The sequence below is a fragment of the Orcinus orca genome, chromosome 13, assembly GCF_937001465.1.
Source record: "Orcinus orca chromosome 13, mOrcOrc1.1, whole genome shotgun sequence".
Classification (NCBI taxonomy): Eukaryota; Metazoa; Chordata; class Mammalia; order Artiodactyla; family Delphinidae; genus Orcinus; species Orcinus orca.
Window position 1 is genome coordinate 57,467,560 of NC_064571.1, and position 24,662 is coordinate 57,492,221.

At 44.9% G+C, this 24,662-nt stretch overlaps 1 protein-coding gene and 1 non-coding gene across 9 annotated transcripts in view; one reads left to right on the forward strand and one right to left on the reverse strand.

Annotated features, from left to right (window-relative positions):
* LOC117199478 (cytochrome c oxidase subunit 7A-related protein, mitochondrial) overlaps window positions 1-24,662 on the forward strand; it is a 27,542-nt gene continuing 2,880 nt past the window's right edge. Inside the window, exons 1-5 of one of the 8 annotated variants that reach the window (XM_049696006.1) lie at window positions 1-169; window positions 8,788-8,919; window positions 18,305-18,379; window positions 18,789-18,951; window positions 24,065-24,198. In XM_049696006.1, the coding sequence (XP_049551963.1) occupies window positions 98-169; window positions 8,788-8,919; window positions 18,305-18,379; window positions 18,789-18,827 (318 nt within the window). In that variant the 5' untranslated portion in view covers window positions 1-97 and the 3' untranslated portion in view covers window positions 18,828-18,951; window positions 24,065-24,198. Of the gene's footprint in view, window positions 170-4,870; window positions 5,036-8,787; window positions 8,920-10,371; window positions 15,546-18,304; window positions 18,380-18,763; window positions 24,199-24,662 lie in introns of those variants that run through there. The other 7 variants (XM_049696005.1, XM_049696007.1, XM_049696002.1 and 4 more) reach the window with 7 other exon arrangements.
* LOC117200257 (U6 spliceosomal RNA) lies at window positions 5,418-5,524 on the reverse strand. The gene has a single exon (XR_004481735.1). It is a non-coding gene; the product is annotated as a U6 spliceosomal RNA (small nuclear RNA).

The window sequence follows — 24,662 nt, forward strand, 5'->3', positions numbered from 1 at the left end:
TCCTTGGGCTGAGTCTTCGGCAGACACCCGGGAAAGCGGGGTCCTTCTCTGGGGCGGTCGCGCGGGCAGTGGCTCCCTGAAGTCGACACCGGGCAACATGTATTATAAGTTCAGTAGCTTCACGCAGAAACTGACGGGAGCGTGGGCTTCCGACGCTTATAACCCTCAGGTACGGGTAGCGCCGCGCCGGTTCGGACGGGAGAAGTGGCGGCCCGAGTCTGCGCCTGGCAGTTTCAGCGCCGGAGCCAGGCGAGGCTTCTGCCCGCGCTTCGGTTTAGTTGGTCCCTCACCTCTTGTCACGCACTTGCCGTGGCCATGGAGGCTCCTTAATTCTGTAGCTGCTCCCCGGCGAGGCTGGCCTGGTGTGGAAGTTGGGCCTGGCACTCAGCAGCGGTCAAGGTGACCCCCGAGGTCGTTGCTGGTGGCTCGTGAGGTCGGCGGGGCCCAGAATGTGACCCGACCGAGTCCGAAGTTTGGCCCTGTCCTTTTTTTTTTTTAAGGAAGTCCAGCTTTCATTCTCCTCAATGCCCCATTGTCATCCTCCTGCCTCAGCCCCAAAGACAGCCTCATCCAAGCACCAGATTTGGGAGCTGGGGTGATGGTACCAGCGGAAGCCATAGGGGCAGAAGGGGCTGTGTGATCAGAATTAGAAGACTTAAAGAGTTAATTCAAATGTTTGGGTGAGTCTTCGCAGTTAACGTGCAAAGAGCTGACATTTTTCCAGCTGTGAAATGGTTGATGGTTGCTCTTGAGTGGTCTGAAAAGTATTGCGACTTCACTCAGATTTTGCCAATTGGATTATCAGTCTCCAGCTTGTAGTGTAGAGATGAAAAACTTTAGAGTCCCAGACTTAATTTGGGCTCACATCCTGGTTTCGCTGCTTTAATTTTATGACCTTGATCAAGTTAATTCGTTGTGAGCTCAGTTTCCTTTAGGGCAGCTGGAGTACAGATTAAAAGAGGTGTGTGTCATGTGACTAGCAATCGTTGGCAGGTGGCTATTACTGGATAGGTGGTAGCTATTCTCGAGAAGCTAAGTCTGAGATACCACCATTTTCATTCTCAATCCTCAGGGTAGGTAGGGAAGGGTTGATGAGATATGCAGTTGGAAAACTGGACTGGAACAATAAGGGCCCTAGGTGGGGTGTGAAGAATGCTCCATTGTTGTTACCTTTTTTTCCTTCTGTGAAACACCGCAACTTGCTCAAGGGGAAGGATGTTTAAGGATGATTTCAACCTAAGATGAGATGTGCTGTTAACTAGGATAGGGAGGGCCAGAAAAAGAGCACGTTTTTTGGGGGTGTGGGGTTGGGGAGGAAGGGTCCAGGTTTATAAATACTGAGCTCGTGATGAGATGTCATGTCTGATTGCAGCTGGATTTATGAATAAGGAGTTTAATAGATCTAGGTGTCTTCAGCCCGTAGGTGGTAGTAGAAGCTGTGGTGGGGGAGATCATCCAGGGAGCAAGCACATGGGGAAGAAAGATGGAGTTACGATTAGATTACAGAAACAGGGAGAGTGGAGGAGGAAAATTTATCATAAGGACAATCCAGGATTAGGGAAAGCAGCGTGGTGTCGTTGAAACCAAATTGGTAGTGAGGTCTGAAGAAGGAATTGACAAGTGACTTATCTTACAGATTATAAGAAATAGCTATTTCTATTATATTTGCTTCTATAAAGAAGCAGGTAGTCTTAAAACATAAAGGTGTGTATTTTTCAGCACATTTTTGACAAACATACTGTGTAACCCACACTCGTATTAACATATACAATATTATATCACTCCTAGGAAGTTCCTTTTTACTATTGCCTTGTCAGTCCATGTTCATCTTCCTATTCATATTTTTATCACTATAAATAGATAGTTTTGCCTGTTTTCGAATTTCGTATAAATGGAACCACACAGTACTGTTTTGTATAAGCCTTCTATTTCTCAATATTTTTGAGGTTCATTCATGTTATGTTTATTAGTAGTTTGTTTCTTTTATTGCAGTATAGGATTTCACTGTATGAATATATCAAAATTGATCTATTCCATTGGTGGTTGTAGAATTTCTTTCAATAGAGTTTTAGCATAATCTAGCATAGCATATGCTATGCTATGCAAAATCTAGTTTAGCATAAACTAGATTTTGTTATCTAGTAAGAAAAAGTGAAATTTTAAACTAAAACTGACACATCTTGAAATTAATTGGCACTTAGAGCAGATATTACCCCAAGATGCATTTGCTACAGAGAGGGATTAAAGATTTCTAAGCTCCACTTGAATTGTGTTTCTCTTGAGAATTTGGACTTCTTAATTACTTAAGGATTTCTTAAGTTATGTTGAAAGAAGTGATATTATGTAGGCTTTATATGAATATTGTAGGCTTTATATGAATTGCAGATTTCAGAGTGATTGTGACAGGTATCCCCAAACCAAGGGTTCTGACTTTGGTAATCAGGAGTACTTCAATTTTTCCTTTCTTGGAAACTTTTAAAATGTTAGCATACTGTAAAATGTAGGTGTTTGTAACTTTCAGTATTATGTAAAGTGAATAATCTAACATGCATTGAGTAACCTTATATGGAAAAACTAGTTCTCTAACAATAGTACAGGTAGAGATTTATAAATCAATCTGATGGCAAGTAATTGTCGGGAGGGTACCAGTGGTTGAGTGAAGAGCATTTTGCTTACCTTTCTGTGTCCTTTGTCAAAAATAAATTGAGGCCAATAAGCATATGAAAAGATGTTTGACATCATAAGTCATTAGGGTAATACTAATCAAAACCACAAGGAGATACCACTTCACACCTGCTAAAACAAAAAAGACAACAGGTGTTGGTGAGAATGTGGAGAAACTGGAACCGTACTACATTGTGGGGGGAATTTAAAATGGTACAGCCTCTTTGGAAAACAGTTTGGCATTTTCTAAAAAAGTGAAACATAATTTTACCGTATGATCCAGCAGTTCCTCTCCTAGTTAAGATGGCAGGATATTCTAGATTAAGAGAACTGCGAGAGTGGAGGAGGAGAGGGGGGCTGCAGGGGGAATCATTGAGTAGGTAAGTTTAGCTGTGGTGGTTGGAGGTAGATCATGAAGGGCCTAGGATGGTAGGACTTAATTTTGTGAGAAATGAATAGGAATTTACAAAGCAACTTGATGCTGAAAGTTGTGGTAGAGTCTTGTCCAGAGGTTGAAACAAGGGCATGGCCTCTTCCCTTTAGTTTCATGAAAGGTTTATGATGGAGGAGTACGTATCATAACCAGAGCTATGCTTTGAAAAGATAATCTGACTGGGAGAGACCAGTGCCGGGGATGCCTGTTATACCCATAAAAGAGTTCAGGGTCTTCTCAGTAAGAATGGAGAAAGAGTCAGAGGCTGGAGATGAGTACTTAGCGCCCGGTGAAGGAGATTTTGGAAATGAGGAAGGAGGGCTCCAAGATGACTGGGTAATGGGAGGATGGTGGTGTTTCCCCCAGAAACAGGGAGCTCCTGAGTAGGCTTGTGAGGAACTGGGTGAATTTTGGATTCACTGAGTGTGAAATGTCAGGGAAACATGGAGGTGGTGGTACCTAGCTGGCAATTGGAAATGAAAGGACTTGATCACTGCAGATTGAAACTTGTTTGTAGTCCTGAATCAGAATGAAAGAGCTCGTAAGTTTCTATCATTTAAAAATTAAAACATTTTTGGGATAATTCTCTTATTTCTCCACCCTTCTTCCTCCTCCTCCCCAAAGTTAAAAGGTAGAAGGAAAGGGGAAACTTTGGGCCAGTCAATTTTGAAGTGAAAAAAAATCATGTTTACTTTTCTCTCTTAAAATTTGGAGCAGCTAAAGTAGACTAGGAAGAACTCAGCTACTAAACGTGGTAAAACGGTTGAATGGCTCTTAATCAGTTGTAGAGGTAGTGATTGTGTAAACAGCTAAGAGATTTGATACTCAGCGAAACCTGTGATTTCCACTTGGTCTACAGTCCACTTTTTATTTTATTTTATTTTATTTTTGCGGTACGCGGTCCTCTCACTGTTCCGGCCTCTCCCGTTGCGGAGCACAGGCTCCGGATGCGCAGGCTCAGCGGCCACGGCTCACGGGCCCAGCCGCTCCGCGGCACGTGGGATCCTCCCGAACCAGGGCACGAAACCGTGTCCCCTGCATCGGCAGGCGGACTCCCAACCACTGCGCCACCAGGGAAGCCCCATCCTCTGTTTTAACACAATTACTGGTTGCTGCATTAAGAGTAGACTGTAGGGCAGCAAGGATGGAATAAAATCAGGATGACCAGTTAAGAGGCTGTTTTAAAAATCTAGGAGTTTGGACCAGAATGTGGATTGGTGAAGATAGGTGAGAAGTGGTCAGATTCTAAATATAATTTGAAGGTAGAGCCAAAAGGATTTTCAAATGTGTGAGTGAGAGGTATTAAGAACAATTTCAAGGTTTTTGGCCCAAGTACCTGGAAAGATGGGGCGTTATCATTTATTGAGATGAGGAGGGGCATATTTGAGGCTCATAATTCCTCTAGGTTGGGGCATCCGTGGCCCTGGAAGGAGGCCTAGGCAAAGGGATTTGCTGTAGATCCCTTCCTGTAAATATAGCTTCCTGGTCTACTCTTGAGAACCCTAGTGCTAGTCTTATCTAGCTGCCTTGAAACACTGGAAACCTTGACTGCTCTTATATTGTTAGGAGGTTTAATTATGCCTAGGGTGAAAAACCTTAGCACCATTTGGATTCTTTTTACCTGTGGGGTCGAGACAGCTGATTACTGATGGTGTGGTGTAATAAACATGTGTGGGTTTGAATCCCATCTTACTTGTGACTTCTTTTCTTTTGCGGTACGTGGGTCTCTCACTGTTGTGGCCTCTCCTGTTGCGGAGCACAGGCTCCGGACGCACAGGCTCAGCGGCCATGGCTCACGGGCCCAGGCGCTCCGCGGCATGTGGGATCCTTCTGGACCGGGGCACAAACCCGTGTCCCCTGCATCGGCAGGCGGACTCTCAACCACTGCGCCACCAGGGAAGCCCCTGCTTTACTATTTTTTTAAACATCTTTACTGTAGTAAGTATAGTTGCTTTACAATGATGGGTTAGTTTCTGCTTTATAACAAAGTGAATCAGCTATATGTATACATATATCCCCATATCCCCTCCCTCTTGCGTCTCCCACCCTCCCTATTCCACCCCTCTAGGTGGTCACACAGCACTGAGCTGATCTCCCTGTGTGATGCAGCTGCTTCCCACTAGCTATCTGTTTTACATTTGGTAGTGTACATATATCAGTGCTACTCTCTTACTTCGTCCCAGCTTATCCTTCCCCCTCCCCGTGTCCTCAAGTCCATTCTCTGTGTCTGCATCTTTATTCCTGTCCTGCCCCTAGGTTCATCAGAACCATTTTTTTTTTTTAGATTCCATATATATGTGTTAGCATGCGGTAGTTGTTTAAAAATATGGAACGCTTCACGAATTTGTGTGTCATCCTTGCTCAGGGGCCATGCTAATCTTCTCTGTATCGTTCCAGTTTTAGTATATGTGCTGCTGAAGCGAGCACACTTAGGACATTTCTGAGCTTTGTTTTAATCATCTGTAACATGGGCTGGTAATAATTTATGGGGTTGATGTGAAGAGTAGATTTCGTTATGAAGATTGTTTAGGAACCTGAAAAAAAATGTTTATTATAAGTGAAAAAGGTAGAATGTGGGGTTTTGCACTGTGACTATAAAGATTAAAATATGCCTATGGGGCTTCCCTGGTGGTGCAGTGGTTGAGAGTCCGCCTGCCGATGCAGGGGACGCTGGTTCGTGCCCCGGTCCGGGAAGATCCCACATGCCGCGGAGCGGCTGGGCCCGTGAGCCATGGCCGCTGAGCCTGCGCGTCCGGAGCCTGTGCTCCACAATGGGAGAGGCCACAACAGTGAGAGGCCTGCGTACCGCAAAAAAAAAAAAAAAAAAAAAAAAAAAAAAATATATATATATGCCTATGAAAAGATTGGAGGAGAATATACAATTCATAATAACTGATGGGATAAGATAATGGGATTATAGGTAACTTTAAAATTTGATATTCTGAACTTTTACAGTATTATAAATGGAAATATGGAATTATTTTAAACTGTTAAGATGGTTGATAACTCCTGTTTTGAGATGATCTTGTTCGAAAACTTTGCTATAGTTTTGAATCACTTAACAGGTAAACAAATACAAGGCAGCTAGGTATAATCCCATCTAAAAATGCTCTCACATTAGTCCTGTCAAAACATGAATTTAATTTCAAACCAGTTTTGGAGTTGCTTGGTAGGAAGGGTTTTAAAATTTTTGCATTCAAGGGAAAATGATCATAAGGAGAAAATACAAAGAGCTCACAGAATGATGAGGGAGTGTCTAAAATTCTCCAGTTTAAAGAGAGAACTTTCTTATAGCCTTGTTATCTCAGTAGTTGGAGCCCCGGTTCTGTCTCTGACTCCTAAGTCTCTGTTATATTCCAAATGTAGACTAACAGCTTACTAAGCAGACTTTCTCTTCAAATGGATTGTTGTTTTTGAGCAGTAGTTGACGAGAGGTAGCAGGGGCAGGTAGGTACTTAAATGCCAGGGTTCTGGACTTGAGAGAGGCTTGAGTTCCCACACTTGCCTCTTTTTGTTATGGAGTCTCAGGCAAGTCACCCTCTCTGATCCAGTTTTCTCCTCTGTAAAAAGGGAAAGGTAACATCTCCCTAGGATTGCTGTAATGATGCGTATGAAATGCTTAACATGATGCTGGGCACATAACAAGAGCTTGGTAGATATTAGCTGCTATTATTCCATAACACTGATATCCATAATGGCAGAGATTGAATGTGTCCTATGTATTTTCAGTATAGAGTAATTACTCAGTAAAATATGTTGAATGAGTGAAAGAACAGAAAAAAAGGCCGTGATTCTTTCCCATTTATGGGACTGTGTTAGAAGAAATAGAAGCCAAAATTACTTTAATGCCTTTTTGTTGCTCTGTTGATCCCAGTGCCTGCCTGGTGGGAGTAACATTGAGGTTTTCAATATGTGATCTTTAGAATAGGTCTCTTGTCAATTATAGGTAAAGTTAGATTTTTTTGAAGAGATCAAGTACAATCTGACAACTCTTATTAATTTGAGCAAAGGATTTCCTTTTTCATCTGTAAAAATAGAAGAGGCTGAGCTTTGTTTGCTAACTTTAAGATTTTATTTTTCTGAGTTAGAATTTAATATAAAAGGATGGATTTTATTGATTTGTAACTCTAAGTTCCTTAGTGTGATCTGTAGGTTATTTTGGAGAATCATTTATCTATCTGCCACTGTAGGTTTACTCCATCAGATAGAAACCCAGAGTTCCCTTTAGGTTCTTTTTTTTTTTTTTAAACAGCTTTGTTGAGATGTAATTCACATACCATACATTTACTCATTTAAAATATATGATTAAATGGTTTTTAGTGTATTCACAGACAATGTGCAACCATTACCATATTAATTTTAGAGCATTTTTATCACCTCAGAAAGAAAGCTGTACCTTTCAGCTATCACCTTCCTCTTCCTTAACACCCCCCCGCCCCTCCTCCCCTGTCCCTTAGCAGCCACTAATTTACTTTCTGTCTCTGTAGATATCCCTATTCTGGACTTTCATATATTTGTGGTCTTTTGTGACTGACTGCTTCTACTCAGCGTACTGTTTTTTTTTTTTTTTTTTGTGGTACGCGGGCCTCTCACTGTTGTGGCCTCTCCCGTTGCGGAGCACAGGCTCCGGACGCGCAGGCTCAGCGGCCATGGCTCACGGGCTCAGCAGCCATGGCTCACGGGCCCAGCCGCTCCACGGCATGTGGGATCTTCCCAGACCGGGGCACGAACCCGTGTCCCCTGCATCGGCAGGCGGACTCTCAGCCACTGTGCCACCAGGGAAGCCCAGCGTACTATTTTTAAGGTTTATCCATATTGTAGCATGTATCAGCACTTCATTTTTCTCCCCCCTTAGATTCTTTTTAAGACTGTGTGTTTGTCCTTCCTTTCTCTGTCACATGTGGCTGAGGCAGCTGCTGAGCCCCCGAATCTCATTCAGCTTATGTTTATTGAATGCCTGCTGTGTCCCAGACACTGCTTTAGGCACATGCTACTTCACGCAGTCCTTTCAGTGGTAGACACTCTGTGTATGTAGTACATGTGTATTGTCGTACACACGTCACAATGAGAACACTGAGTTTTCCTTTTTTATTTTTACAGTATATGTTTTTTAACTTACAGATTTATTAATGCCAGAAAGTTCAGTTGCTCTGCTGTAATTGTTTTGTTTTGTTTTCTGGTCCTGAAAGACAGCTCTCTTCCCATTACAGGCTCTTCCAGATTGAGATATTTCTTTACTGTGTATCTGGAAAGTTTCTGAAGTCCACTTTGAGATTCCATGTTGGTATACCTACTCACCCAGAGGAGAAAAGGGACAGCCAGGTTTCTTTTGAAATTTAACCCAAAGTTCATATAGATGATAAATGTTTTATTGGTTTGATGAGAAGATAGACACAGTGGGTTTATCTGGAAGCTTAGATTGGGCCTCTGTTGTGGTTTGCTTCTCCCCCGTCTGCCTCCCCCACCTTAACCAGCAAGAGAGTTCTTGACTGTGTTTGCTCTGGAAATGGGCGCTAGGGTGTTTTAGGGACTTTAAACCTAAATGCTTTGTAATGCAGAGTTGGGGACTTTCCTTCTCTCTTGTGTGGTGGAATCACTGACTCCACTCTTCTGGACAGCCTTCTCCTGGAAAGGCTTGTTCACATGCCCAGACATAACTTTCAACTTGACCTTTTCCTTTTTTCCTGCAGGGATTAAGGCCTGTGGTTTCCACAGAAGCACCGCCTATCATATTTGCCACACCAACTAAACTGAGTTCCAATTCTACTGCATATGATTATGCTGGGAAAAATAAAGTTCCAGAGCTGCAGAAGTTTTTCCAGGTGAGAGAAGACACTAGAACAGTGAAGGCTGTGAAGTAAATAGACCTAGAAAACCCTACAAAATGGAGTCTTAATCTAGTTTGCTACTCACTTCCCTGTTTTTTCTTAAATAGAAGTTTCTTGATTTTAGTTTAAGCCATAAACTGGTAGAACTTCATGTAGGTAGAAACTGATAAAAGAGGAGAGGGTGATTAGTTTCCTCATCAGTATTTAAGGTTATGCAGATTTTTAAATTGCATATGTAGCTGTTGATCATCCATTGGATGGAGGAAGCAATAGCATATATATAATAATACTGTGAATAATCCAGTATATATTAGGCTTTGTGACACATGCAGTGACTTTTGGCAATAAGTTTTCTTCTAGTTGATTTTTGCTTGCTTGATATTAAAATTCACTGAACTGTTGCTAGAAGTGGGGGAGGCTCTCTTGGGTTTGCTGATTAGCAGAGAAGCTAGGATTGGACTTAAAAATATGATTAATGTTAATCTACCTACAGATAATTGAGAGGTCAGTGACTCAACTGTATCTCAGGTATCGTGGGAGTGGCAATAGCTGTTACTGCTGTTGCTGGAAGGTAGCTTCCCCCTCCTCAAAAATATGTCCAGATTTAGGACCACCTTGGGGACTTTTGATCAGTTTAATCTCTTTTTTTTTTTTTTTTTTTTTTTTGCGGTACGCGGGCCTTTCACTGTTGTGGCCTCTCCTGTTGCGGAGCACAGGCTCAGCGGCCATGGCTCACGGGCCTAGCCGCTCCACAGCATGTGGGATCTTCCCGGACCGGGGCACGAACCCGTGTCCCCTGCATCGGCAGGCGGACTCAACCACTGTGCCACCAGGGAAGCCCAGTTTAATCTCTTTTAATCTGATAACTCAGACTTGAGTGGGCATTTGGGGTCTTGAGTTGCCGTGGGGAGGGATTTTGGAGACTGTGCAAAATAATGGATTAAACATTTTATGGAGTCTCATTATTAAATAGGGGTTTAGCAGCTTAATAGGAAGAAGGTAGTTGAGTACAAAATGGACATGAACCTGTTAACTGACCTGGTGTGCTTAGACTTAGTCCACTAATGATCAGAATTCAGACTAAATGTAGAGGATTTCTTATGCCTACAGGTCTTTGATTAGCTGCTGATTACCTTTGCCTTTAAAAAAAATTCACCAGTGCTCCTTTTGTAAGTAAGCAATATATGATAAATTCCTTAGAAATGTGGATTTGTTGTGCACATGTTCCTGAGGCTGCATTTTGGAGAATGACTTTGGACTTACAAACTTTAGCTACATTAGTAAGAAATACACCAGTATTTCAGTTAGCATTCTAGTAGATTTGGGCTTTTTCCACTGCAGTGGGTTGATGGATTAGTTATAAAGTAGAGGCATTTGTTCTGTATTAGCCTAAATTGTAGAATCTTTTTCTTATCAGCCATATCCTTGATAATTCTTTCTTTCAAGAAATCCGACGGTGTGCCCATCCACCTGAAACGAGGCTTGCCTGACCAAATGCTTTACCGGACAACCATGGCGCTGACTGTGGGAGGGACCATCTACTGCCTGATCGCCCTCTACATGGCATCACAGCCCAGAAACAAATGAGTTAGGCTGCAGAGGACTGGTTTGCTTTTTAGCATAAATCCTTTGAATTTTCATTTTTCATTATTTCTGTAAAAAAAATTTTTTTTTTTAACTTGAATGGCCTACTTAACATTCTTCAAGAAAAACAAATTAAGACAGTATTTTGGTTTGTTATGAAATGCACATGGCCTGGCAGAACTCATTCGACAGTTAAAACTATTGTTTAAAGAAATGCTGCTGCTCTCTGCATTTGGGCTTCTGATTTCCCTGGAGGTTCTGAATGAAGGTTACACACAGTCTCATTATGGCAGTCTGTGCTGAGGTCCTTGGGGACTTTTGGTGGAGTTTTGAGCTTGGGATGGAGAAGCCTTTTTGGATTTGGATGTGACTGAGGAAGGAAAACAAGCTAAGGCCAGGCACATGAGATGAGAGATTTTGAGTTAGTAGTCACGTTGGGGATTTTTCCATCCTGCAGTAAAATGTTAATAGAGATTATTTGCAGTCTGCCTCTGTTCATTGGGCAGTTTGTTTCAAAGGGTTATTTGCGTCATCTCAGATCTTTAGTGAAATTTTATGTGTAATTGCTATGTATTTATTCCACCATGGGAACAGAGAACACCTGTTTAGTGTTGCACTTTAGACCAATGTCTGTTTTATTAATACAGCTGTGACACAAATTCTCCTTTACCTTTTAAAAATGTTATGGCTTTAAATTATGATTTATTTTAATTGTGGAATAAATACATGAATGAAAAAATCTCAAGTTTGAAGTCCTTTTAAATAAGCTTTCAAAATAATTTCAGAACGTACCAGAGGCATCTTAAACCCGAGTCTAATTTCTTTCTTTTTAATTAGACACTAGATAATCTTTACAAAACGGTTCCTCAAAGTCAAGTAATAGGAGGCGAATGGCATATTCGTGATTACCGTATGGTTCCTTATAAGAAACTGCCTTACCCCTTAGTGAAATGTGCGTGTAGCACACAGTTCATTTAGACAGTAATTTCCTGTGTTGTCACAATTGGTAGACTTCACATACCCTGTATTAATGCTGGAAAAAGGTGGAATTTTATTATATAAAGTGGTGGTCTGTATTTTGCCATAGCAAAGAACAGTAACCTCTTACTGAAGATAAAATACGGCGTGTGAAAAGTCAGTATCATTCTCACAGGCTAGGAAACCCTTATTTGTCTGTACAAGTCTAAACTTCCTTGGTATTTCCCCCAAGTTTTTATTTTGAGAAACTTCAGAATACAGAAAGATTGTAAGAATAGAACAATATATCCCTGTATGTTCTTCACTTAGATCACCAGTTATCAATATATTGTCCACTTTGCTTTTTCTTGCTCTCTCAAACACAGGCACACATAATATATGTACATAATACACACACACACACACACACACACACACACACACACATTTGGTTTTTGCTGAATCATTTGAGATTAAGCTATGGAATTGTAATTCAGCCATAAATACTTTAGCCAGTATCTCCTAAAAATAAGGACGTTTAGTTATCATGTCCCTTTAGTCTCCTTTTATCAAGAAGAGTCCCCACTGTCCTCCATGACATTGACCTATTTGAAAAATTCAGGGTAGTGTTTTGTAGAACATCCTTCGATTTGGATTTGTCTTACTGTCTCATGATTGGATTCAGGTTGAGCAGTTTAGTCAGGAATTCTCTGTATATGGTGTGGTGTTCTTATTGTATCAGGTGGCACTTGGTACCAGTTCGTCCCATTATTGGAGAGTTGAAGTTGGTTAACTTAATTAAGATGTTGTCTGCCTTGTAAAGATACCCTTTCCCCTTTGTAATTAATAAGTAATCTGTAGGGTGATATTTGAGACTGGGAATATCATGTCCTCAGTGGTTTTGTACCCAGTGTTAGTGTTCCTTGGTGATTCCTGATGGAATCATTTATTACTAAGGTGGTTGTAAAAAAGTGATTTTCTAATTATTATTGTTGATGTATCTCAGTGAAGAGGAGTACTCCCGTTTTAAGAGGTTTTAGTGTAATTTTCTCATTCAAGGTAATAACCACCCATGCCATTGTTCATGCTGATTCTCATATTTGGCCCAAATTTGGCTTCCGTGTCCCACTGACAGTCTTTGAGCAGTTTCTTACTTTCTGACACACAGAATGCTGTCCACGTTTACCTTGTATTTTCTCTACCCCAGTTTCTTCTGTTCACTTTCAGGTATGTTCTGTTCATATATATAGATGCATTTTCCTTCTCTGTCTGTTTTATTTTTGCCTAACTGATACTGTACATTCCTACTACTCATAGTTTGGAGATTGTTCTCTATCTCATTTTTCTGCATTGTATTCCATTTTATGAATACCCCATAATTTAACTAGTCTCCTTTTTAAAAAATTTTTTTTAATTTATTTAATTTTTTTTTTTTTTTTTTTAAATTTTTGGCTGCGTTGGGTCTTCGTTGCTGTGCGCAGGCTTTCTCTAGTTGCGGCGAGCAAGGGCTACTCTTCGTTGTGGTACACCGGCTTCTCATTGCTGTGGCTTCTCTTGTTGTGGAGCATGGGCTCTAGGTGAGCGGGCTTCAGTGGTTGTGGCACGTGGGCTCAGTAGTTGTGGCTTGCGGGCTCTAGAGCGCAGGCTCAGTAGTTGTAGCCCACAGCCTTAGTTGCTCCACGGCATGTGGGATCTTCCCGGACCAGGGCTCGAACCCGTGCCCCCTGCATTGGCAGGCGGATTCTTAACCACTGCACCACCAGGGAAGCCCCTAACTAGTCTCCTTTTGATGGTTATTTAGTCTTAAATTTTTTGCTTTTACAAACACTGCCTTAAACATATCTTCTTTACATGTCATTTTACATATTGCTGAATGTATTTGTAGAATAATTTCTAGAAGTGAGACCTTTTTTTTTTTTTTTTTTTTTTTTTTTGCGGTACGCGGGCCTCTCACTGATGTGACCTCTCCCATCGTGGAGCACAGGCTCCGGACGCGCAGGCCCAGCGGCCATGGCTCATGGGCCCAGCCGCTCTGCGGCATGTGGGATCCTCCCGGGCCGGGGCACGAACCCGTGTCCCCTGCATTGGCAGGTGGACTCTCAGCCACTGCGCCACCAGGGAAGCCCTAGAAGTGAGACTTTTAAGGCAGAGAGAATGTGTATCTCTAACTTTGATAGCTATTCCTCACTGTGAGAGATGGTGTGGATGTACAATCCTATTTAGCCATGATGAGGGTGCCTGTTCCTCCTCACCTTTGTCAGCCAAATGCATTGTCAAACTTTTTCATCTTTGCCAATCTGGTAATGATAAAATGTCTTTGGTTTAAATTGTCTTTCCACTGTAATTAGTGATGTTGAATATCTTTCTTTAATTTAAAATTTATATTTAAAAATTTAAAAATCTTTCTATTTTTAAAGGTAAAATATATTTCCTTTTTTGTGAACTATCTAATCATGTACTTGGCCTCCTTGTTTCCAGGTACTTTTTGATAATGCTGTAAATGTTATTGGTCCATCAGGCCGAATTCCTCAGAAGCACTCTACTGACTCGTCTGAGCCAAACGTCTTCTGATTGCAAGTCTCAGAAATTCATTAAAACCAGCCAATGCAGAAAGGGGGATTTTCTAGAATCTGAGTGGAGCTGGGCCACAAGGCCTACCTTTGGGACCAAGGTGGTTGTCCTTTCTGTTACTCTCTTGGCTGTGCAGCTGTTTAACTCTTGTTTCTGTGGACCAGCTTTATCTCTGTTTCTTGTTGCACATGGTAGGAAATGGTTGTCTAGCTCCAAATTCCAGGAGAGAGAATATCATTGGCCCCTTGTGGGTCCGGTGTCTCCCACTGGGCCAGTCAACTGTTTGGTGCCAGCCTATGGGGAGATGCAGTGAAGGAGCTCAGGGTGTCCTCTTCTTGGGTCTTAACTGAAAGCTCCGAGCCTTTCACCGTGTTCTCAGTTAGGATTATTCCTTCTAAGCATGGTACTTTGAACCCTTGCCAGGTTGGATTGTTTACTTAGAGGGGGGCCATCCTCCTTGTCAGTGCTGTCTCGATGAGATGCTGTCAACAGAGGGACAGTTACTCTCTTCACCTCTTCCAGACCATGTGGTTAGTCTTCACAGCAGTGGTCTGAACTCATGTAGCTCTGGGGGTAGGAAAACTCCATGGAGTACCCAGGCAAGGATAATTTTAAGGGAATCAATTTTTAGGTCCTCAACTTCTGTTATATTTCTAAAGTTGAGCTGTCTGAGAACACGCCTAGCATAAGGGGTCTCTTATCACCTTTTCCATTCTGCAAAAGGAAAGCAAACCCTCACCCATTCTAGTCAGGACCATAGTGTGTTGCCCTGCTCTGTGGGGTGCCATGGGGATAATTCTAAATATAAATGTTGAGAATATGAGTCTAAAGACTAGGGAATAATCCTTTTATAAGTTACAGGTTTTCTGAGTCTACTTTTAACAAAATTGGAGGAACCAATTGAGTTGTCAGTTGATCATTAAAAATAATTTTGATAACAGATCACTGCATGACTTTGGTGTATAACTCGGGAGTTCAAGGAATTCAGAGATGTTGCTATTACAGAACTTCCATTGCCATCTATTTATTTATGAGAACAAGGTGTCTCAGGGCTTAATATCTATAAAAATGAAAAACAGGAATGGAATTGGTGCTGAAACTGTCTTAACAGTAAGCAAGATTCATCCCTGGAAACATGAACCTTCTTACTCTATCAGGATGCATTTCTAGTGAAATTTTGCTCATTTAATAATGATCAGTATTTATATTCTGTTGTTTCAAAATATGTGCTAATAGCAGTCATAATCATGCAATCCAGAGTAAAATATTTTTGAACACTTAGAGCTTATGAGGTCACAGAATATTTGATATGTTACAGGGAATTATAAGTATGGTCAATAAGAGACTTTCAAGCCTAAAAATGTGTTACATTAGGGTAAAATGTGGGGGGTAAAATTCTAGATGGAGCAGAGTAATGGAGCTACCAGTTCAAGAAGAAATTTATGACTTAAATAGACATTTGTATTTTTAACTAGATGAAGGTAGGTGTCTAATTGTGATGGTATTTACAGTCCACTGGATACATTTATAAGACTGACTTAATAGTTTACGCCATTATTTACAATACACCAGAAACTGTCTTTGCAACTATTTAAAATTATAATGAAAAACTTTAGATGTTAAGCTTACCTAATATAAAGGGGAATACATAGATTTTCAAAATCCTTTTAGGGTAAACAAGAGCAAGAAAGGTTGAAATGGCAGCTTTATACTTTTCCTTTCAAAGAAGTGCCCGTTTACCCCTTCTCTGTTTTCTCTCTCAGCCAGAGTCCCTTTCTGGGTCCAACAAGCTTTCCCTCTCCTTCCTGGCCTCTCATATCCTGTGACTCCAGTGTGAAGCTGTCAGTGGCCCGGTGAGGGTGGGATTGACTGTTACAGCACTGGCTGGCTTTCTTTGGTTTATATACTTTTCCTCTCCGTTATGTGTGTGGCCCTGGGCTGGCTTCTCAGGCTTGTCTGACGTTGAGGTTCCTAATGCCCAAGTCTTCTATCGGGCTTTTCTTATGGCTGGAAGCTGTGCAAACCTTTCACTTTCTGGCCTGTTGATACTCAGTAGCTAGAGGTTATACCAGGGACAATAATGATTGACTGCTTAGAAATTCTGATACTGTCTGGTTCCAGTGATTTAATACATTTATTTGACATTTTGACTGCACATATCCTGGATTGGAGCACTCTTTAATCTAGCACCAAACACTGCCCGCGTCGGGGTTGAGAAGTGGGACCCTGTCCTTAGTGCTCCTCTTGTCAGATTCAGTGGCTGTCAACCTTGTTCATCCAGGGCTGCCTCTGACCCACAGTCAGTCATTAAGGAGTTCCACTAATCTGCTTCTTCCAGATATTTAATTAGTGTGCCAAAGCCTGGGACCCCAAGATGAATCAGATACTTTGCCTTTGTAAGCAAACACTGTGATTATATTTAAGGAAACTGTTATAAGAATTATTTTTAGGTCCTTTTCAGGTTGTCTCTCAATCGCTTAGGGTTGGTAAACCACATGGTCAAGAAACTCTGTTATGAAGGAATTCTTTTATCCTTCACCTGTCCTGATTTGGGAGCTCCATAAGACTGGTGGGGTTTGGTTGCTTGAGGACAGGTTGCCCCCCTGGCTGGGTGCAGGTAGAGGAAGCCTGGCTGTGGCTTCTGTTCCGGGACCCATGTTGCACCTTGGCTTCGTGGGTCGGCCCCATAGTTGGGAGCACCAGCTGACCCTGGCTCTCATTACATGAACAGAGCAACTGGGGTGGCCCAGCCACCTCCTGGCGGAAGATTAGAGGGGATGGGTCATTTGCACTTGCATAAGCTCGAATCAAGAATCCTGACCTTTGTGTGGCGTGGGGGTGCTGTGCTGCTGCAGGATGGGTTGGGATGGCCAGATTGAGATGAGATGCTGTTTGCTCAGGGTCCAGAGTCTGTTAGAGCTCTTTTCTAAGGAAGCTGCTGCAAACTAATGGAGACAGGGCAAGTGGGGTGGCTGGAATATCATTCTTTAGATACTTTTTTTTTTTTCTTGAGTTCTGTCACAGCCCTCCTAGGACATCATGGCCGGACCTTGTCCATTGACACTGAGCTTTGTCATGGTCACATGGTTGTACCTCAGGGCCCAAGCATAGGTCTTTCAGACTGTCCAGCATGTACTAGCCAGATTGGAATCCTTGCCTACTCCAAATAGCATTACAATGGGAGTCGACTGAAGTGCCCTAGGCTTTAAGAAGTGGTGGGGTTGCCTCCCAGTCGGCAGGGAAAGTTTTAGAAAGCAGCAGAAGAAGCTCACTGCGAAAGGGCCTCGATATGGCTATAAACTGTAACTGACAAAATTAGGGACCTGGGTTTTCAAAGGCAGAAAAGGAGAGGCTGGTACTGGGGCCGGGTGGTGGTGGTGGGGGCGGTGGTGGGGAGGAGTGCTGTAAGGGAAGTCGTCTCGGAAATAAGGGTGTTTCCTGAGGGCACCTCGCCAGGCAGGAAGGCCACGCCCCGGCTTTTCACACGTTTGCGCACTCTGAGCCAGAGGGACAGACAGGCGGGGTGGGGGGCAGGTAGGCAAGTGTAGAGAGGAGTTGCCTGCACGGGGCCTGCTGGCCCCAGGGTCCGCTTCAGGCTGTGGCTGTACCGGGCTTATGCTGAAGGTGTTGAGAGAGTGGAGCCTGAGCCCAGGACTTTGGGAGACGTCCAAGGAAGGAGACAGCCTGGTTGCTCAGCTCAGCCTGGGCCCCTCCCCTCAGGGAAGTCCTAGCAGGAGTTACAGAAGTGCCTTGCCACTAGAGAGGGTGGGGGAAGGATGTAAGATGCTCTAGAATTGGTTAATACCTGTCAGGCTCCTAGCCCATCTTCCGCTCCCCGACACCTCCCCTGCTTAGGCCACAAAACCTTGTGAGATAGCAGATTAATTTGAAAATTGAGCTGCAGCTGGATGAGTTGATGTCAACTTCAGAGTTCAGTTGTGTTTAATTAAAGCCATCCAGAGACTAAACCTGCTCCCAGGAAATTATTCTGACCGAATAATTAAAAGAGAATAAAGGTTAAATTTGTGTTTCTGGCTAAGTCTCTATTGCATTCGGCATCTACACAACATGAATTCCATTAACCTTTTGTGAACCAACATTAAATTGCTTTCAGTTAGTTGTCATTCTAATTAAAGTAGAGTCACACAGAAGAGCCTTTGTTTATACTTGGTGTCTGTTCCCTTTTCTTCTCTGGAATTATCCTTGAAGAAACTGTCATTTGGAAAATCGGTTCATAACTTTATGTGTCTGCCCATCCCTCCCTTAGTCGGGGTCCTGTTCACTGAGCACCAGAAGGAATTGCACCAGGGGAAGTAGGCCGCAGCTGCAGAGGACAGCTGGGGTAAGTAATCACTGCGGGTGCTTGGGCTGAGGTGTGTAATTTGCAAAAACATGTCCTGCGGCCACGGGAGATAAAATGAAGGACTAGTTAAGGTCGCCTGCCCAGTTCAGGCCAACTTGGGCAGGGGCAGGCCCCAGGGAAGGTCTTCCCAGGAGGGCCTTGTGGGTTGGGAGAGGGTGTCCTGCCATACTGTGACCTAACTCCCCCTGGGCCTCTGTGCTTTGGGTGTGGGTGGCTTCGTTCCTGCTGAGTGATGGGTCAGTTCATCCGGGCCTGTCTGCAGCCTCAGTGTCCTGAAGGAGTCAGCACACTCGGGCTCTGGGCTCGTGACTGCAGCAGCGGGGAGGGAGGCGGTGAGATGGAAGGTCTGTGTCTCTGCTCTAGGACTTACCTGTACCTTGTCATGCAGCATATTTTCCTGCATGATTGTGGATGTGAGGTGTTATGAACAAGAGTCTCTAAGCCAACCCAGGATTTCTCAAGATGGATCACTCACTCCAGGCCCCCAGAACTCAGGAGGCAGGGAGAGGAGATCTGCTTTCTTCAGCTTCAGGTCCGGACAGAGGTCAGAGGTGCTGACTGTACCCTTATTTGTGTGTCTTGGGAATGGGAATGTGCGGGGGTTGCTTGCCGGTCTTTGCTGAGCTTGTGCTGTGCTCTGGGCCTAGAAGAAGCTCATAGTGGTCTGGGATCTGGACCAGATGCTGCTAAAAACAGAAGGGGCAGCCTGACTCCACTTGGGAAGATGGTCATGCCTCAGGCTTCAGACCCAGGAGCGCCTCGGGTCTGTTTTTTCCTAGTGGTGCCAGGCGACCTGGCCATGTCTGAGCTGGGGCTTGAAGTCAAGTTGGCTCTTCTCTTTCCTGGTGCCCCAGCTCCCTGGGCTGTCTCTGACTCCTGATGAGTTTTCTGGCCTTCCCTTATGGGCCATCAGGTGCCCTGTTGTCTTTTCTCACAGGGCTTTTCCGTGAGCAGATCTGGGGTTACCTGAGGATTGGCACCCCATCTCCCTAGCAGACTGGGGACTTGCCCCGTCTTCACCGTCAGGAAGCTTTAACAGCATGTACCATTCATTCCGTAATTGCTGCGTGCCAGATTCTGTGTTGGGCAGTAGAGACCAGAGAGAGGTGATGCCGTCCTTGGTCCCCGAGGTCAGAGAATGATGGGCACAACCAAAGTGCAACAGAACTGTCCAGAGGCAGGGCCAGGGTCCAGGAAGGCCAAGGAGTGGCAGGGACACCCTCAGAGGGGACACTGTGGGAATTGCATAGTGATGCGTCAGGAGTTTCCTGCTAAATACAGTGGGGAAGGGCATTTGGCCTGAGGGAAAGGTACTTGCTGATGTGTGAGAGGAGGTGGGGGAGAGGCAGGCTCAGGCCAGGGGCCGGGCCAGAGCGGGCTTGGACTCTAGTCGGTAAGCAAGAAGGGTATGTGTTGGGATGGCCACAGAATCCAGTGTTCTTTTGGTTCTTTTGAATCCATGGTGCCAATATGGAGGACAGATTGGAGGGGAAAAAGACTCGCAGCCTTGGGCTAGTTAAGAGTTATAACAGTTCATTTGAGAGATGATGAGAGCCTGGGGACCAGTGGCAGCGGTCATGGAGAGAGAGGCGTGAAGCCCAGGGATGTTAAGAAGGCAGAGTGAACACAGCCTGACGCTTAGTTGGACATCAGAGGTCAGGGTGAGGCAGGCTTCTGGGTGCTCCCGGGATGACTCAGCCTGGCTCCTGGGTGAGTGGAGGTGCAGGACTGGGGGGGTCAACAGGGCAGGGCACGTATGGAAAACAGTGGATTGCCTGTGAGCCCTCTAGGCAAGGAATTCCAGTCAGCAGTTGTGTCTGGAGATAAGCCCAGGGGTCTGGACTGGAGGTAGGAACTTGAGAGGTGGCAGGACGCAGGGGCAGTGGAAGCCTGGGGTCTGCTACATTGTTAGGAAGTGTATGAATGTGAGGAAATAGAATGGGGGAAATACCAGTATTTCAGGAGCAGGTGGAGAGGATAAGAGCTTGTGATGGCTCCTAGGGTCTAAGAACGTAAGGAACACAGACATCATGTTGAGTGAAAGAAGCTGGACACAAAAGAGAGCACAGCCTGTGACTGCCTTTAGACAGAAGCCACAGCTGGGCAGAGCCAATCCATGGCGATAGAGGTCAGACCAGAGGGGCGTACTGACAGGAGGGCACCACAGGGCAGGCTTCCGTGCCGGGAACGTGCAGCTCTTCATCTGGGTGGGTGTGTACACGTGTAGGCAGATAGGCAGATACCCTGAGATGTCTGCACTTTAAGTTATACCTAAAAAAAAAAAAATCTTTAAAAACTTCAGAAAGAAGGGAAGGAAGATGGAAGTGTAGGGGAGGAAAAGTAATTTTCCTTCCACCCTGTGAGTTCTTGGCTGAGACCCCTGTAGTAAAGGACAGATAAACAAGAGACAAACAAACAGAAGTTTACGAACACATATACCTCGTGTACATGGGAGGTACTCAGGGAAAAATGAGCAACTCCCCAAGTGGGCTTAAAATTCAGGCTTAAATACCATCTTAGTAGGGAAAAGGGAGGGAGGGAGGCCTCCTAGGGGAGAGTGCATGATTTTTAGGGAAGATGAAGGACCCTTAGAATGGTGGATGGGAGGTGTGATGGTTTGTGACAAGTGTGTCTGGGTGTGGTGTGGACTCCAGTCTCCTCTCCTGGGATGAGAGTCAATCTCCCTTGGTTGATGAAGCTCCTGGGAGGGGATTTTTTTTTTTTTTTTGCGGTACGCGCGGGGCTCTCACTGTTGTGGCCCCTCCCGTTGCGGAGCACAGGCTCCGGACGCGGACGCGCAGGCTCAGCGGCCATGGCTTACGGGCCCAGCCGCTCCGCAGCATGTGGGATCTTCCCGGACCTGGGCACGAACCCGTGTCCCCTGCATCAGCAGGCGGACTCCCAACCACTGTGCCACCAGGGAAGCTCCAGGGAGGGGATCTTTGACAATTGAGTTCCTTTTGGAGCATCTGTCTTTAGGCAGATGGGGAGCTCAGAGAAAGCCTCTCATTGGATTGGCTGTTTTTCAGGTGCCTACAGCTCAGAATAATCAACATACCAAAGTGGCATATTTGGGGCCGGCATATTCTGCTGCTCTTCAGAAGGAAGATGGAAGGAAGGAAAGAAGGGGAAATAAGGAAGGAGGAAGGGTGGATGGAGGGAAGAAAGAAAGAAACCTGAAGCCGGTGGTGCCTGGCAGGAGAGGATAGGGTTTTCAAGAAAGAGGATGTGACCAGTGTCGCTCACACGCCCAGAGATCAAGCCCTGGGCTAGCTCCATAGAGTGACCTGGAGGCTGCCCTCCCAGTCCTCCCATGGTCACTAGAGTGTGTCCCCAGCGCTGCGGAATGAGTGGCATAGAACAGACCCTAACATTGAATCAGAACAGGGAGGGCATACCTGAGAAATCTCCCGTGCTTGGGTCATAGTTCCCAGCAGTGCAGATGGCCCCTCTGGTTTCCTGAGTGTCCTCCCAGGCAAATCCCGGTGTTGAAATTTGATAACGTTTAATAAAAAATGTTATTATCTACTATAATTTAAAAGAACTTCCTTCTGTTTCAGTGTGAGGGTTTCCCATAGAAACCACTTCAGCCTGGGCGGCTGTGAATGGCGGCTTTATTAACAGAGCCATCTGCAGGCTTTCCTAACAATCTGTCGCCCTGCTTATGGCTTCCAGTGCAAACATTGTTTATTGTGATGTAGGCCTCAGCCTGTCACCCGTCACCTGGAGGGGGAGAGCCTTCCCTGCACCCCGAGGCAAGAACAGCTCATCTGCTTCCCTCGAGCCCCTTGGACGCAGGGCCCTCGCAGAGCAGGGGCGGGCAGAGCCCTCGAGCTCATCAGGAGGTCTCTCCCCTGAGAATCAGATGCTCCCGGTGGGCAAACCCTTACTCTCTTTCAGACGGAGACCGGGGAGACGGGGCCTAAACTTACCTAAACCCACAGTGAAACATGCCCTTTTCATTGCAGCCTTAGGTTTTTTATGTCAGATACCTGACTTGCCCTCACGGAAGGGCTGACTCACCTTCAAGTGGGACTGGTATGAGAGAGACCTCACCAATGCTCCAGGGGCCTGAGGGCTGGAAGCTAACACATTCTTTTGAGAGAAAAGGGACTCTTGGCTCAGCTCAGAATTAATTCATCTTTTAAATGGAAATGTCAAAGCCTGGCAAGCACTCCTGCTCATGATTCTGGTGCTGAGATATTCATGGGCAGCAAACAGTAGGCCACATGAAAATGGATTTTGCCAGTGAAACCAGAGGGGACTGTCGCTCTCAAAGGAGAAAGCCTGATCACCTAATCTCAATTCTGCCGCAGTTTCACCAGGGCCTGCTATATAGTGGAATTCTTCTTTTTCTTGTCATTTTATTACTTCTGAGTAAGGGAAGGTGATTTAGCCCAAGCACCTGAGGCAAGGCGGCCGTGGGGCGGCTTCAGGAGAGCATTTCCAAGAAAGGGAGTGAGCATCAGTGACACTCAAAGCAGTCAGAAGGGGAAGCCAGTGAGGACCCAGGAGGAGGCCTCGAGAAGGGGTGCAGAATGCCCAGCGAAGGGGAGGACTCCTCTGGCTGCAGGGGTAATGCACTGGCTGCTTCTTGGGGGGCAAGCAGGTAAAGCCTCTGTGTTCCCAGACACACCTCTGACCAGCGCCCCTCCCTTGCCTGGGGCTCCTCCAGGCCCACACTCAGCTAGGAAGTCTCGCACAGACCCCGTGGGGGCAGAGAAGTGGCAGGGAAAGCTGCAGGGAGCGCTGTTTCACATCAGCAGTGTTTTATTTGATCATAGATGGAGTACCTCAAGTGCACGAGGACAAATTTTATTTAAAAATTTTTGTTGTATTAAGGCCCATATTTGTTTCCATATTCCTTTCAAAAGCATAAAAGAGAAGGGAGTTTCTATATCATTATTTAAAAAAAACTTATTTTGAAATAATTATAGACTTAGAGGAAGTTTAAAAAGAGAGACTGGTGAACCCTTCCCTCAGCTTCCCTCAGTGGTGACATCTTATATAATGTGTAGTTTTATGTCCAGGAAATGTTCATTGGTACAACAGAGCCATGCAGACCACAGACCTTAATCAGTATCCACCAGTTCTGCCTGCATTCCTGTGTGCGCTTGTGCAGTTCTGTGCGATTTAGTCCCGCTTATAGATTCGTGTAATCACCACCACAACCAAGATGCAGCCTGTTCATCATCACAACGGAACCCCCGTGCTGCCCCTCTGTAGTGACATCCCCTCCCCTCCGTCCCTGTCCCCTGGCAACCACTAGTCTGTTCTCTAATGTTGCTGTTTCAAGAATGTTATAAATGGAAATGTACAGTTGGTAAACTTTCCAGATTGGCTTTCCAGGATCCATGCTCCGTGAGGGTAGGGCCTGCATCTTTTCATTGCTGGATTCCACGCTGAGCCCAGTACAGTTTGCACATGTACCCGATGAAACAATGACTCCTAGTCTCATACAAATTCGCCGGGTTCAGACTGGCTACCACTTTGAAGGTGTTGGCAGCACAATACGTTTTTACTGTAGAGTGAGTGAAGTCTGTAGAAGGAAGAGGCCCTGCCCTTCCTGGTCATCCGACTTACACAGTTGCGTTAACCGAGAGAGAGTTCTGCAGCTGATGCGGTAAGAGAATGCCAGCTTCTGGTTTCCCTGCTTCCAACCAGGTCTCCAAGTCAGCCCGACCCAGTGTTGGCTGAATGGGCATCACTGTGCTGAGATGGGCTCCAGAGTACGCTTTGACCCTTCCCAGGATGCACTATGGCTTGGTGGAACATCAGGAATGAAATGGGATGACCAGGTATGAGGGCTTTGCTTTTTATTAAAAAGTTATTTTTCTTCCCTGAGGCCCTTTTAGCACTTTGTCTCCAGCTCCTTTAGTGTGATATCCGGCAAAAATGAACTCTGCCAGGGGTTGAAATCTGCGTAATCCCGCAGAGATACTGAGTCAACACTGGCAGTTATGCATATTCACGCCTGTCCCTGGGTGGCTCCCTAGGAAGATCTATTTTCAGGACTGCATGTTTACACTGCTGAGGGAGAGGAGAGGCAGGATCAAAGCCCTCTGGCTGAGCCTGGGCTGGAGGATTAAGGGGAAGAAGCACTTGACTGGTGAAGGAAGAAGCTACTATGCTGCTTTTTTGGTGAAATGGAAATTGCTCAAAGGTTGGAAGGAGCAGCTTCTCCACACAAATAGGTTTAAATTGAACATCAGGGACTGAGGACACAGGAGCCAAGAAAGGCAGGAAGGGCATGGAGTCACTG